General features: G+C 37.3%; 1 protein-coding gene across 1 annotated transcript in view; it reads left to right on the top strand.

Annotated features, from left to right (window-relative positions):
- Window positions 1-8,367, top strand: part of LOC121372226 (transcription cofactor vestigial-like protein 2) — a 16,943-nt gene extending 8,576 nt beyond the window's left edge. The window contains exon 3 of the mRNA XM_041498515.1: window positions 7,652-8,367. Within this exon, the coding sequence (XP_041354449.1) occupies window positions 7,652-8,094 (443 nt within the window). The 3' untranslated portion in view covers window positions 8,095-8,367. The remainder of the gene's footprint in view (window positions 1-7,651) is intronic.
- Window positions 8,368-15,102: the final 6,735 nt, after the last annotated feature.

The following is a 15,102-nucleotide window of genomic DNA, read 5'->3' as shown; positions in this document are numbered from 1 at the left end:
CACACTGTCTGTTTTGTTAGTTAGGGCCGTACCTAGACTCAGTGGCGTAGGAAGGTGCCAAAACGTGAGGGTGAGGGGCACATTTTTATATTTACACACTTTTACACTATTATAAAGCAAATATAAAGCAAAATATCTGAAAAGTGGGAGCAAATGACCCCTCCCCACCCCCTCTTCCTACGCCAGTGCTAGTCCAAAGTAATTTAAAAAAGATGACCAGCTCTGCTAAAGTTTGCGAACTAATTGACCGGTTTCAGAAGTAGTCATTGAGTTTAAATTGAAGCGCATAAAGCAGTCTGGCAAACGTTTTCCCCACTCTGTTGCGGTGTGTGTGTGTGTGTGTGTGTGTGTGTGTGTGTGTGTGTGTGTGTGCGTGTGTTGGGGGGGGGGGGTCTTCCCAGATAAACAAAAAAGGGCACTTTTAAACTTTAAAAAAACACGACCCCCCCCCCCACCGCCACCCCCCCAAAAAACACCCCAACAAAACAAACCAACAACAACAACATTTAACGTATTGTTTCCTGATTAATCTAATATATATACGAACTGTTGATTTACCGTAATTGAGAAATTCACCGAACCTAGATGACCTGACATGCCAATCCATCTTATCTTCTTTTTTCTACAACAATTTATTTGACGACGCGATCACACAAGCATCTGCTATACTACAGTCCGTCCCATCATTGTATACAGGTATTTTTTGTAAATAATTTCAGTTTGGTTTGACGCAAGTAAAACTGTTTGGGGGGTGGGGGGGGGGGGGGAACAAGCAAAAAAAAAACAAGCAAAAAAACTAAAACTCGCCTATTTTTGTGTGCAATTTACAAATCAATCGGCTCAGAAATAAATTCCTTGTAGTAAATTCCATAGTATGAAAAAAAGGCGTTCCTGTGGGACGGACTATTATAATTATGCGAGCTTCATTCTTAATCGAGTTTACAATCTGAATGAGATAAACGTAATTAAAAATTGCACCAAGTTTAATATCCTTTTCATTACCTGAAAAAAGTTTATAATAAATGATAGTTTCTGACATCGTAAAAAAACGTATTATATCCATGGATCAAGGAGTGTATTGTGGCCTAATATTCAATGTTTAACGAATCTGTATAGATCTAATAAATTCATTTATTTCTTCAATTGTGGCATGTAATGATGTAATATCTGTTTCAGCTGGATTTTGTCCGGGAATATTGTGATATGTAATATGAGGGTTGGTGTGTCTTACACTGATCTCAAACATGATAATCAAAAAAAAAAAAAAATAATAATAATAATAATAATAATCCCTAAAACAATCTGGACTTCGGCTGTTACGTCCATGTGATATGAAGAAAAACCCCACTAACATATTCCTTTTTATCTATTAATATAAATATAAAACCTTACTTTCATTTAAAAAGTATTTTGTTTTTTAAAAACGTAATATAATACATAAGTATTACGCGACACCCTGTAATACTTAAACCAGAAGGCCCTTTCTTACGTGTGATGTACGTCTGTGTGGAATTGTGTGAATTCCACCCACTGAACTGTCGAGTGACTGGAACTAGCAACTGCCGGCACTGTCACAGATAACCAGAGAAAGATGTATGTATGAGGCGGCCAGCACAGAAAGATATACTCACCTATGTTGTACATAATTAAGCACATCCTCGGTGTTTGGGAAGCGTGTCAAGAAGAGATACAAGAAGGCCAGTTGTTCGCGGTCGTCGCCGGGTATCTGTTTCCATCTCTGTGTTTTGGGCTTGTAACGAAACGCATTTCTTTCAAACTACCACGCAACGAGCTTCAACGTTGACAGTTCAAATTTATTTATATCGTTGTAGTCAATAAATTATCGCTAATGTATTTTGGGGTGTATCGCGTGAGGAAGGATAGTGTGGATGTTTATGAAATATGAAAGCTGTGTCATATGTATTCTTGTTCAAGGACGTGTGTATTGGAAGGGGCAGAACAAAATCAAAAGGAAAAAGTGCATTTTTTTTAGTTTTAAAATTTATTATTCGTCTAGATGAAGAGTGTTCTGTATTTTATTATATCCTGATTTTTTGTTCAGTGTCCCCCCCCCCCCCCCCCCCCGGTATTATGGGAGATGTGGGATCCTGGTATTACATTTTTCATTTATTATTTATAAGAGCAATATCAGATATCAAATAGGTTTTAAAAAATGTATTTTAATTTGTTTATTGTAAATAAAATAACGTATGTTGCTAAGTGTGTACGTGAGGTGGTCAGTGTGTGTGTGTGTGTGTGTGTGTGTGGTGTGTGTGTGGTGTGTATGTGTGTGTTTGTAGTAATGTGAGTGAGCATGTATGTTTGTATGTATGTATGTGTGTGCGTTTGTGGATTTATGTGTGAGAGCATGTATGTATGTATGTATGTATGTGTGTATGTATGTATATATGTATGTATGTATGTATATGTTTGTGTGTTTGTATGTGCTTGTGAGTGTATACATATATGTATGTATGTATGTATGATAATAAAGATGATGACGTTGTTGTTGTTGTTTTATGATGATGATAATGACGTTGATGATGATGATGTTGATAATGATGATGATGATGATCAAAATCACATAATAATCATCATTATCATTATCGGGGGAAATATTAATATCGTTATTAATAGTAGGCATTGTTGTTATTAGTAATTTAAAACATGTGTGTGCACTTTGGCGCCATATAGTTCGTGTTATAAGATTGGAGCATAATTAGTCCAGTTAGCGAACGTGCTGTAAAGTAATATTGAAGAAGGCAGCGGGAATTCAATTATTAATTTTAATTTACACACACGTGCGACATGTGTTTTTATTTTAATAAATCTTTACAACACTTTCAACGCTTCCTTCTTTAAAACAGTGACACCATTACGGTATTGGCTATAAACTTCCGGCGCAGGATATAACGTGATAATTGGCCTAGGGTAGCCCATAATCGCAATTTAATCTTACGAGCAAGTAGCGAAATCCCGCAGACTGAGTAGCGCTGATTAAAACTTGTTGGTTTCTCCGTTTTTGGGCGGCATCTGCCTCTAATTGCCGCCACAGTCGGAGTAATTAGCTTCTGCCTGTGTAGAGTTACGTCAATTTTAATGCTGCTGAATTTGCTGAGTGTTCACTAGTCTGTGTGTCCATCAGTACGATCATCTGCACCATGATCATATGACATACTTAATATTACTTACACACAACAAAATGGCTTCCTTAACATTCAGTTAGTTCTAAGAAGTTTAACGAGGTTTTCTTCTCTCTTTTTTTTTCAAAAACTTTTAGAGAACGGTAATAGCTTTGTTGAAAATATAATGGACGTCAAAAAAGTTACCACAGTTGCATTAGCCTGAAGGAATTATCACTTGGGTGTGCAAAATGTGCTGCATATTTGTTCTCGGCGGATTCTGACTCTGTTGGGGGTCTACATCGATAATCCACCGGGTGTCACATTTTATTTATATTTGTCAATCAGACGAATACGGTTACGATTATTTATTTGTAATCTTAACCGTTGTCATCAAGGCAAGAACTATATTTGACAACAGAATATTATGATTATGTTTACGAGACTAGCATAGAAATGGGGAAAAAAATATACATTATTTTCTCATCATCATGGAAAAGTACTCGCCTGATGCGCGGTCGGTCTGGGATCGATCCCCGTCAGTGGGTATATTGGGCTATTTCTAGTTCAAGCTAGTGCATCACAACTTGTATATCAAAGGCCGTGGTATGTGCTATCCCGTCTGTGAGATGGTGCATATAAATTTGGCTTTAAGATCCCTTGCTATTAACGGGAGAATGTAGCGGGTTTCCTTTCCAAGACTACGTCAAAATTACCAAATGTTTGACATCCAGTAGCCGATGATTAATAAATCAATGTGCTCTAGTGGTGTCGATAAACAAAACAAACTTTTAAAACGACCATAAACAGTGTACGTACTCCCACTTCATTGTATAAACTCAAGGCGTCAAGATGAAAACTATGTGATCACAGGCCACAAAATGTTTATGATTACGAGTGCTCCATCGAAGGAGAAATTAAAATATTGGTTTTCAAAACCTGATGATAGGCCGATCTGGTTTCTTCTGTTCGCCCGTCCGTTCGTCCGTCCCTCCATCCAGCTGTCTAATTAACGGATTGAATTCGTAGGCCCTGGACGCTTCTATATTCTGGCCAACTATAATCAGTGTTCAGAGTTCAGTAATTTAAGATACATCCATTATTATTGTATAAAGTATTTTCTGTAAAATCCACATAGAACCTATCACAAGTAGTAAATAAAATAGTGTATTTTACTATTACATTGGGGAGGGGGCACTCACACGGTCTATGAGTCGTGTTATGGTGCGACAGGCAAATAATGGGGGGGGGGGGGGTAGAAGAAGAGTGATTGGAGGGGCACTGCTACGCCAGTGGTTGAAGCTTTTGTCACCCAGTACTGTCGTGCCCCGTTACACAACAGTTGCCATATGTTAAAGTATAGAATTTGAGTTGATAATGTTTTTTTGGCTTGGAGTATTTACCAGTAGCCGACTGTCACTTTGATCTATGGTTGTTTTAATTCCTGCCTGAGATAGACTTGATCCACGAGGGGGCGTTTTTTCCCTCGTGTTTTCATTTCTGCTTGCCCTGTTCTGCAACATAGATGTTCGTATGATGAAACAGAATCTGATTGTATAGACCTCTCCCTTTGAAGCCGGCAGTGTCTCCGTACATCTGATCTATACACCGAGATCTCACAATCATAATAGCTAAGTAGAAGCAAAAAGTGGATGAGCTCCATTTAAGACCTCACAAGACTTGGTTTTGCAGCTGAAAGTTTTTCGAATCATCTCCTCCACCACCAACCTCTAAAAACAACAAATCCACACAAACCCACACCAAGTAAAAGGAAAAATCCATATGACCATGCTATGAAGCAGAACCATATATAATTGTTTATGAGTACGCATGTATTCAGAAATATGTCACAAAAACACAAATAAATAAATAAACGCGATTAAAAATAGCTACTAACCTCGTTAAATTAATTAATTAAGACTAACTTCACTGGTTTAAGGAGAGGCTAAAACATGTGCTCTTCCAAATCAGTATATTGCTCTTTTTTTATGTCATGAACTAAGTTTATTGTATCCTAAATGACATGTGGTTGGCTTAGTCGCTTAGAAATGGATCCTTTTATTATTACAATTGGAATTTACCCGGTGTGTGACCGTGTCGAAACTAAGATGAGAAAGCTGGACTTTTAGTTCCCTGCAGCATGCGCTTGAACAAATGTGAAGACATTACGACCAGTTACGTCCACACGAACATTCTTCTTTCCAAATATGTTCAGTTTTTCCAGAATCGTCCACTTGGAAACGACGGGTTTAATTCTAGAGTATCCCTCCCATACGCATGCAGCCCGGATAACGACTTGTCAAATTACTGTGCACCTGCGCTTTCGTGTTCGTCTGCCCGTTCCCGCCAAAAGTCATGTTCGTCTGTTACTTCACGTGTTCTGCTCAAAACACATCTCTCAGTCGAACTGCTGTCGTCTGCGTTTTCCCCCTCATGTTTGAGTCGATCGTGGACCACACAGGTTTCCGTGGAACGACATGCATGCCATATCCAGATAGTTCCGCGCTAGGCGCTTCTTGCATTCTAGAGTCGGGCAAATCCGATCAAGATGTAGTGGGGGAAATCAAAGAGGAGTTCGGGGTGGCCTGTCTAGTCCGTAAATATCTGCGCCATCTTGTTCTGGTCTTCTCGTGTTTTTCTTTTTGAGGGTGGGGGATTAGTGACACAGTAGGATAATCACTCGCAGTTTGCCGTGTTGATAAAGATGTGGGAAATTTCAAATAGGGGTCATATTTGTTTATCACAGACGGTTTCCGTAGACAAGAGTGGAAATATTAAATACCATTTGATATGGCGTGAGATGTGCTTACGTACGTGGTGCATGTTAGCAAAGGTTTCCAGCGTTCCTCGTCCCGGCTATCAAGTCCAAAGACCAAACGTTTAACGATCATGGATGTCAATCTAACTCCCTCTCTGTGATACGATACGCCATGCACGTTCAATCCAGTTGTTCTGCTCCCACGTTGAAAAATTAGGCTCCCTTTCGGTATCGATGGCATGGAGGAGCTAGGTTCGAATCTAGAGTGATTGAAAGTTAAGACGTTTAAAGGGACATTCCTGAGTTTGCTGCATTGTAAGATGTTTCCGACTAATAACATATTTCTACGATTAAACTTACATATTAAATATATTTTCTGGTTTCGAATATCAGTGTCTGTATATTCATTGTGTTTCTTATCGTCTTAATATTTGTAAGAAGCCCAAACTGGATTTTTTCTTCAAATAATTTTGTACGTACGAAAAAATTATATTTTAAGAAATAAAATGAAATTTACCTAGTACAAATATCAGACCGATTAGAAACACGTTTAATATACAGCCACTAATATTTTATGCAGAAAAATATATTTGATATGTAATTACAGTCGTTAAAAGTCTCTGTTAGTCGATAACATCTTAAAAATTGCAGCAAACTCAGGAATGTCCCATCAATTTCAGTCCAGATAGCTGTCCCAAAAAGCGTTCTTTAACCGTAACTGTATGTAAAGACGAAAATTCAAGTTAAAAGAAAAAGTAGATGAAAACCATTTCTTGATTTAGTGGAAATAACTAGCTTGATCAAAAAGCTAAAAACCGCAATTGTAGATAAAATATTTTTCGTTTAATACAAATGCAATCAAAAATACATCATAAATATTTTTAACAAAGCGTTATATTCAATGAATTCTTCCAGTTTCTTTTGTTCGTCTTCGGTTGTTGTTGTTGTTTGGTTGTTGTTGTTTTTGGGGGTATTTTTGTTTGTTTTTTTTGTTTGTTTCGTTTGTTTGGGTTGTGTTTTTGGTGTTTTTTGTTGTTGTTGTTGTTGTTTTTGTTTTGTTTTTTGGGGGGGGGGGGTAAAGTATATTCTTCTCATAAAAATGATTCACAATAAGTTTTGTTGATCAAATATGGACGAAGGATCACTGTTAATATTAAGCAATTTCCTGCTTGGTGAAATGAAAATGTAGCATTTTGATCACAAAACAAAATATTTCAAACAACCGAGTTGACCTCTCATTACCATTGACAAAAATAAATTACAAAAGCGCTTTTGAAAAGTATATGGAACTGAAAATTTTACTAACGACTGAAAAACAACAAATGCGCCAAAATAGTTGGTGTAAATACAAACTTGTTGAAACATGAAATACCGCACCTGGTTCGACGTCTTATCATTTTGTGTACTTCATTTGCTTTATGCTCGTTATTATTAGTCCCCTACCGGTCCATATCCTTATGTATGTTTGTCTGCTTGTCTGTCTGGCTGTCCGGCTGTCCACCAGTCCCACCCACAAATAGTTGTCGGACTTTTTTGTGCAAGACATTGAACTGAATTTGTTTATTATATCTTTATCATGTACAAGGAGGCTGTTACTGTGACTTTCATGGCGATTATTCATTTTTGGCAGAGTTATTGTCCTTGAACTTAGAAAATTAGTTCGGTAGGGGACATGTATTGCTTTGGTGCCTATCAGAATGCTTGTTTATTTAAAACATTTTGTTAATTGTTTCAAATTTGTATTTTTACTAATAAATTCTCTTCATTACAGAAACTCCATTGATGTGTCAAAGAAAACTTCCGCCGTCATTCTGGAACAGCGCATATCAACCGCAGCCATCAGCTTCCGGTTCCGGTCATGGCGGATTTCCGCTCGGTGCTGACGCCTACTTCTCCACCTCACTGTACGGCTTTCACAAAACGTGGCCGTACTATTCCTCACAGCCTGCATACGGCCACCAGGGGGCGCCAGGTTTCTCGTACGCCGGTGTGGACACTGCTGCTAGTCGGTTGAACTCTCATTACGGATCTCTGATGATGCAGAATTCGTCGCTAGGGGGCCGCATGGACTCACGGCACTCTCAGTACGAGCTTGGCAAAAACACAGACGCTTTCCCCACCTCCTCCTACTACCCCATGGGCAGGTTCGGGTCGGAGGTTTCGTCCACAGTGGGTGTAGACTCTGGGATGACAGGTGCGCTAACATTACATTGAAATGGCATAGCGACATTCAGTTGTGTGTTTGTGTGTGCGTCATACCCCCTATCGTCACGGGAAGCCAACTAACGCTAACGCCATCTTTTCTTCAACTCGCGGCTGACCTTTCTGTCTCTTTCATCGTCTGTTCACTCAATGGAATCGACAACACTGTGTTTTGTCATTTGTTCCTCACATGATTCAGTCAACTTAATACCAGTCTGTCTATGAGATTTACTTTAAGTATAGACTATCAGATATAGCTAAACATATATAAAGTAATTTATCTTTAAACTGACTCTAAGAAGATGTTTGTTATATATTCAACAAAATTAATTAAGGCCCAGACGACACTGTGGTAAGTGTTTGCTAGTCTTGTATTATATGAGATCACAGATCTAAACATTGTTTAAGCACATTTTAACCAGTGATGCACACAAAAATACAATATTTGTAAAACCAAAACTAAATGTATTATGTACTATATTTTAAAGAAAAATGCCGAAAATATCTTCTGGCCCTTAATCTATTTTGATCACTATTAAAAGCCAATTTTTGCGATGTATTCCTATAACAAATATCTTCTATTAAAAGCCAGTTTCGCGATGTGTTCCTGTAACAGATATCTTCTACTTAAAACCAGTTTCACGATGTGTTCCTGTAACAGATATCTTCTACTTAAAACCAGTTTCACGATGTGTTCCTGTAACAGACATCTTCTACTTAAAACCAGTTTCGCGATGTGTTCCTATAACAGATATCTTCTACTTAAAACCAGTTTCACGATGTGTTCCTATAACAGATATCTTCTACTTAAAACCAGTTTCACGATGTGTTATAAGATACTAGTAGCCAGTTTAACTATACTGATCACCAAAATATACTTTAATATAATTTTCAGCTGTAATGTTAAATTTAGGGGGGTTTTTTACGAAGGGATCAACACATAATTAGAGATTCATGGGAATTACAGGTCAATACATCGTTTATCATTTCACACACGTGGCTGTTTGTAATAAAGTAAACCTAGTCTAATTATAAATGAACCATAACTTTGACTTGCGTTTCTTTTGGTGTCCAGTGTATATGTTACTATATAAAGTTTAAAGTTTGTTTTGTTTGACGTAAGCACTGGATCACATTGATTAATTAATTATCGGCTACTGGATGTCAAACATTAGCTAATTCTGAGTAGTCATCAGAGGAAACTGGCTACATTGTTTTAATGCAGTCAGGGATGTTTTATAAGCTAGACCCATGGTACCATACAAGCCGTGTTATCAGACAGCTTCTAGTTAAAATCTCCCAATATGTTGTAATGTCAGATGGCCTCTACTTCAAGTCTATTTCACTGGGCTACGTCACGTCCCATGGTACCATACAAGCCGTGTTATCAGACAGCTTCTAGTTAAAATCTCGCAATATGTTGTAATGTCAGATGGCCTCTACTTCAAGTCAATTTCACTGGGCTACGTCACGTCCCATGGTACCATACAAGCCGTGTTATCAGACAGCTTCTAGTTAAAATCTCGCAATATGTTGTAATGTCAGATGGCCTCTACTTCAAGTCAATTTCACTGGGCTACGTCACGTCCCATGGTACCATACAAGCCGTGTTATCAGACAGCTTCTAGTTAAAATCTCGCAATATGTTGTAATGTCAGATGGCCTCTACTTCAAGTCAATTTCACTGGGCTACGTCACGTCCCATGGTACCATACAAGCCGTGTTATCAGACAGCTTCTAGTTAAAATCTCGCAATATGTTGTAATGTCAGATGGCCTCTACTTCAAGTCAATTTCACTCTCTTGCCATCTGTTGTATTACTATACTGAAACACAAAAGAAAAGCAAATCATTTTTGTAATTAGAATAGGATTACTTGATTGCATTCGCTCAATTCTGTAAACTGATAAACGCTATACCAACCTGTAGTTTTTCATAATCAATATAGAGCATTAAAAACATACATTTTAATGTTACAGCTGAAAATTAATTCGTATTTCTTTTCAGGTTCAGTATATATGAGATAATCTCTACTTACAGCCAAGCCAGTCTCACCATGTGTTTATTCAAAGCCAGTATTAATGTGTTACTGAGATTCAGTGTTTATTAAGATACAGCCCACAAGAAACTATACCAACAAAAATAAATTTAAGTTCCTTTTTATTTGAATAATGGAAATGAAATGCTGGTTAAATATGTTTCTGCTTTTATGGAATGACATTTTGTTCCCAACATGCCAAAACAGGCAACATATTTTAGTTTTTCTTCAGTAGTGTCTCAGCGTATTGGTATAGTTTCTTTTGGACGTCAGTATATTTAAATCCCGTCTCACAATGTGTTAGTAGGTTTGAATTTATTTAAAAGTCAATCTCACTTTAGGTTATAAGATATTATAACCTATATTTCACCTACATCAAATCTCACAATGTTTTCTATATCAAATATCTTCTACCTAAAAGCTGTCCCACAATGTGCCAAATGTTATTTATGTCATCTCTCTATATATGTGTGTATGTATATTTATTACTTGGAGATGAAACCAGGGTCGCACCGGGTGGTGTGTTCGAGGTAGAGCATCACACTAGAGTCAACCTAACAATGAGCGACTCGGCAGTGCCCACTGTATGTGTATATTTGTGAACATTTCAAGTGTAAAAAGAGTCGAAATAAATATTTGTTTTATTTTTATTAAATATGTTTGACTTACGTTTTGATTTTGATTTTTATTAAAGTCGCTGCATTTAGTTTCTACAGTATATACAAGCTTAGATTATTTAAGCTAGTGTTGGGAGTGGCAGTCCTCCTACAGACTGTACCGGAAAGACGAAATGTCCTGTTTCTGATCCTAGGGGAGTGGCGGTCCTCCCAAGGACGAGCACTTGATAGTGGATCATGGAAGCAATCACCATTTTTCCTAATCTCCTTTCGACTCTGCATTGTGCAGAGATACGATTTTGATAATGGAATACCCCCAAACAAGCCATGGCGACCACAAACACATTGATTTTATTTATTTATTAATTTAATTTAATTTTAATTTAATTTAATTTAATTTATTTTTTACCAAATTTGATAATCTAAGTCAGAAGTTGGAAGTACCGATAATGTGTAGAAAAGCAGTGCTGAACTATTTTATATTGCCTAATAACAGTCAATACTTTGAATATAATTCTTACAAAGTGTTGATCATTAATTTCTGTGAAAACAACACACGACGACTACATACTGTCCTCATGGTAATGAAGCAGGATATACACAATTGTCTTGAACACCTAGTGCCGTTACTGATTCATTAGTATATACTATCACGGTTTTGATGAAACAATGCCTTCGTTACAATGCCAGTTTGGAATTGTCATTTCTTATGTGATGTTGCAATCATTTATTCCAATAATATATATATATTTTTAAACATCTATATTATACACACGTTTATTCCAAATCGTTTTGGACGAAGGTACCAAGGAATAATGAGTATGATTGCCTTCAACCATTCGTCTTACTGGTACAGTTATTCTGTTATTACCCTAAGAGATTTAATCTGTAAAATCGTTTTAAACATCCGTCTCAATGTTGTTCTCAACGAACCTGACGATAATGTTTTGTCGAACAATTTCAAACCACATACTGTGTCAAATGGATATTTTTCAAAGAATACAGTTCGTACTAGGGATTACTGGGAAGGAAAACACATCACTATGCCGATATCCAATTGGAGTTCAAATATGTCTATCGTAGGCTTTTTTTCTTTGTGCTGGAATGTCGTTATATAGTCATTAATTAGTTCGTTTGTTCGTTCATTAATTAATTCATTCATTTATGCATTCATTCATTCATTCATTCATTCATTCATTCATTCATTCATTCATTCATTATTTCTTCCTTCAATGACTGTGTCCAGGATGAATACTACACAGTTGTTAAATATGTCTATATTGTACTGAATTCCGTGTTTATGTTCAGGTTTGTTTGGGGGGGTTTGGGGTTTTTTTTTATGTGTTTGTGTGTGTGTGTGTGTGTGTGTGTGTGTGTGTGTGTGTGTGTGTTTGTGTGTGTGTGTGTGTGTGTGTGTGTGTGTGTGTATGTGTGTGTGGTCTTTTTTTTTTTTTTTTTAATTTTTAAAAAATTATTTTTTTCTTTCTTTATGATACAACCTGGCCACCAGTCTCGTATTGATTCGTGTTGTTTAAAAGTGTGAGAGGCAACATAACAATTAAAACGTTTTTAAAATACGACCCAGTTTGACCTTGAGACCAGCAATAAATGGGCTTCCTTGCTCTAATTCTGACTGGCCTTGCGTCCAGAGGAACTTAAACGATATTAGCATACATGTTGAAGTTAAAAAATAAATTGGCATACAGGGTGTGGGTGGGTTTTTTTTCCAAAGTGTAAAAATGCTCGATTATTTATTGGCCAATTGATCAGCGCGGACTGGCCTTTACAACGTGTGGAGGAGTTTACAGCGGCAGAACATAAAACCATCTGGTTATCGGGGAGAAACTTTCCCACACTACACATCTCGCCAATTACCGAACAATCTCGAGACGCATCGTCCGAGAACGGAAACAGTTGTTGTTAAGTAAACTCCTCCATTTTCTAGTAATTTATATTCGATGACAATTTCTAAAATTATCACCAAAATCAAGCTCCCCACACACCTCCAGTTGTTGCACATAAGTCAAAGTCATTAGTGTACACTCGGCGACCCGTGTATGTCGAAAACAGGGTAAAAAAGGATAGAGAAGGGGAAAAAAATTAAAGCATGGCCAGTGGCAAGATGGTGATTGCGAGAAAGCTGTTAACATGTCTTGCTTTTTACATTCAAGTGATTACATGCTCCGTGGGTAAACGCAAATAAACAGGCCGGGCCGATATGATGTGGGCTTGTGTTAGAAACATTGCCAATGAGAAATAAAATAACATTCACGGGTAATGAAAATTGTTTTGAAAATGTTAGCGGTGGGGAATAAATTGTGTTCAAAAACCTCACAACACGATGGGATAAGTAGAAAACCGTCTTGTAACAGGCCATTTGTGCCATAAAACAGTTAACACGTGATACACATTGTAATATGTTTTGGAAGGCGAGACACGGACAAATTACAAGGTCTTTTCAGTAGGTCATGGAAAACACACTGGCAGTTGCCAAACAGCAATGTGCCTTTTGCGAGATTTGTAACAACTTCTTTTATTTAAAAAAAAATAGCATGCGAAAAAGAGTCACAGTATATAGTAATTGTAAATCTACTTAAAGGCATATTGTCACAGACCACTGACCCTATTTAATGGTCTAATAAAGTATTACCTGAACAAACGTAATTTGATTTGTCTCTAAATGTACTTTATTCAACCATATTCATAACCACCATACTCCATTTATTAATGATATTTTATGAAAATAATTGAATTATGGCAATGGTCCATAATTCAAAAACTAAAATTGCCGAGAGGGATGACAGGGATTTCACTCCATCATGGTTCAGTTAAGGTGATGCGATAGCTAGATATGGTTTCCAACAATTAATGTAATTTTTATTTATTATCCATTTTTAGAGAAATAAGGTACTTAAATCCGTGACAGTATGCCTTTAAGTTAAAATTACATATAATGTTTAACTGTATTAGTAACTTCATATGCATACATACAAAGACACACATACCGATACACATGCCAACATACGCGCGGGCGCGTGTATGAATGCATACTAAAGTTTATTTTGTTTTAACGACACCACTAGAGCTCACTGATTAGATTAATTAATCATCGGTTAATGGGTGTAAAACATTTGGTACTTCTTACAGGTAGCAATCAATGGATATTTTATATATTCACTCTCCCACAGACAGGACATCACATACCACAGCTTTTGTTATATTAGTTGTGGATCGCCGCTTGGGAGGATAAAAAATCCCGATCCAAGCACCTCTATACCGAGCTATATCCCGCACCCACACACGCATACAGACACCCCCCTACCTCACCCCCAAACAGAGCACACACACACACAGACATACATGCATACATACCATTCAGTCACGTTGTGTTCATACAAAACTTTGTTTGAGTCAGTCAAACATATATTTTAAATGACTAATGATACATCACTCTTTATAATCTTTCGCATTACAGTCTCTTTCTAACATTAAAATTGTAGTTGTGTTTGTATTTAGCTTGGATAAATCTACAATATAATACGTATGGCCTTTTTAACAGTTTCCGAGCGTTCTTTTGATCTGCACTGTCGACAACCTTATTTGCACTTACGCGATGCCGTACTTCGCAAAGATAATTTTGCGCTCAGGTCCCGTCGACTACCGTACACACATCGTACTAAATATTGTTAACAAAGATGTATTCCATAAATACAACTTCAATGGACGCCGCCGTTTTGTTGGGAAAACCCAGTCTAAGTCCACCACCACCCCATCTAATCGAAACCTCCCCGTGTTAACCACGGCTTACATCTAGTGCTGTTATAATAAGTGCGACGATATTGTATCTTTTAATATATTTATATAAACACATTTTATTTATATATGAAAATATTTATAATAATCCAGACATTAATTTCAATACGTGGACATAATACGTACTTCGTGTCAAGAGTGAGGGATTTCTTTGTTTTCACTTTATTTACAGTAATCTCGGGATTGTGTTTTCACAATAAAAGATTTGTTTCGCTTTCATAACGTAACATAGGAAGTTGTTTTCCCATTGCCTGGCGACGTGCTGTCTCCGTGCCTGATTTCTGATACACCTCCACTCCTACGTACAGCGCCGAGCCCCGCCGGGAATACGGAATAGCCGACCCTCCATTGTGAGCGGGCCGGCGCGATAAATACTCCCAAAATGAAATCCTCTTGTGAAAATATTTGTTTTGAAATATTCATCAAGTTTGATTCAGACATCCTTGCGACCAGGATAAGCTGCTTTCTGGTACGGAAATACATTTTGCTCGCAGGACTGTAAAGTCGGTCTTTTCGCTTTATTCGACCGATCAGAACCACATTGGAGCCACCA

This window comes from Gigantopelta aegis, chromosome 4, assembly GCF_016097555.1.
Source record: "Gigantopelta aegis isolate Gae_Host chromosome 4, Gae_host_genome, whole genome shotgun sequence".
Classification (NCBI taxonomy): Eukaryota; Metazoa; Mollusca; class Gastropoda; order Neomphalida; family Peltospiridae; genus Gigantopelta; species Gigantopelta aegis.
Note: the sequence above shows the minus strand (reverse complement) of the source record. Positions and strands in the feature narration are given on the sequence as shown.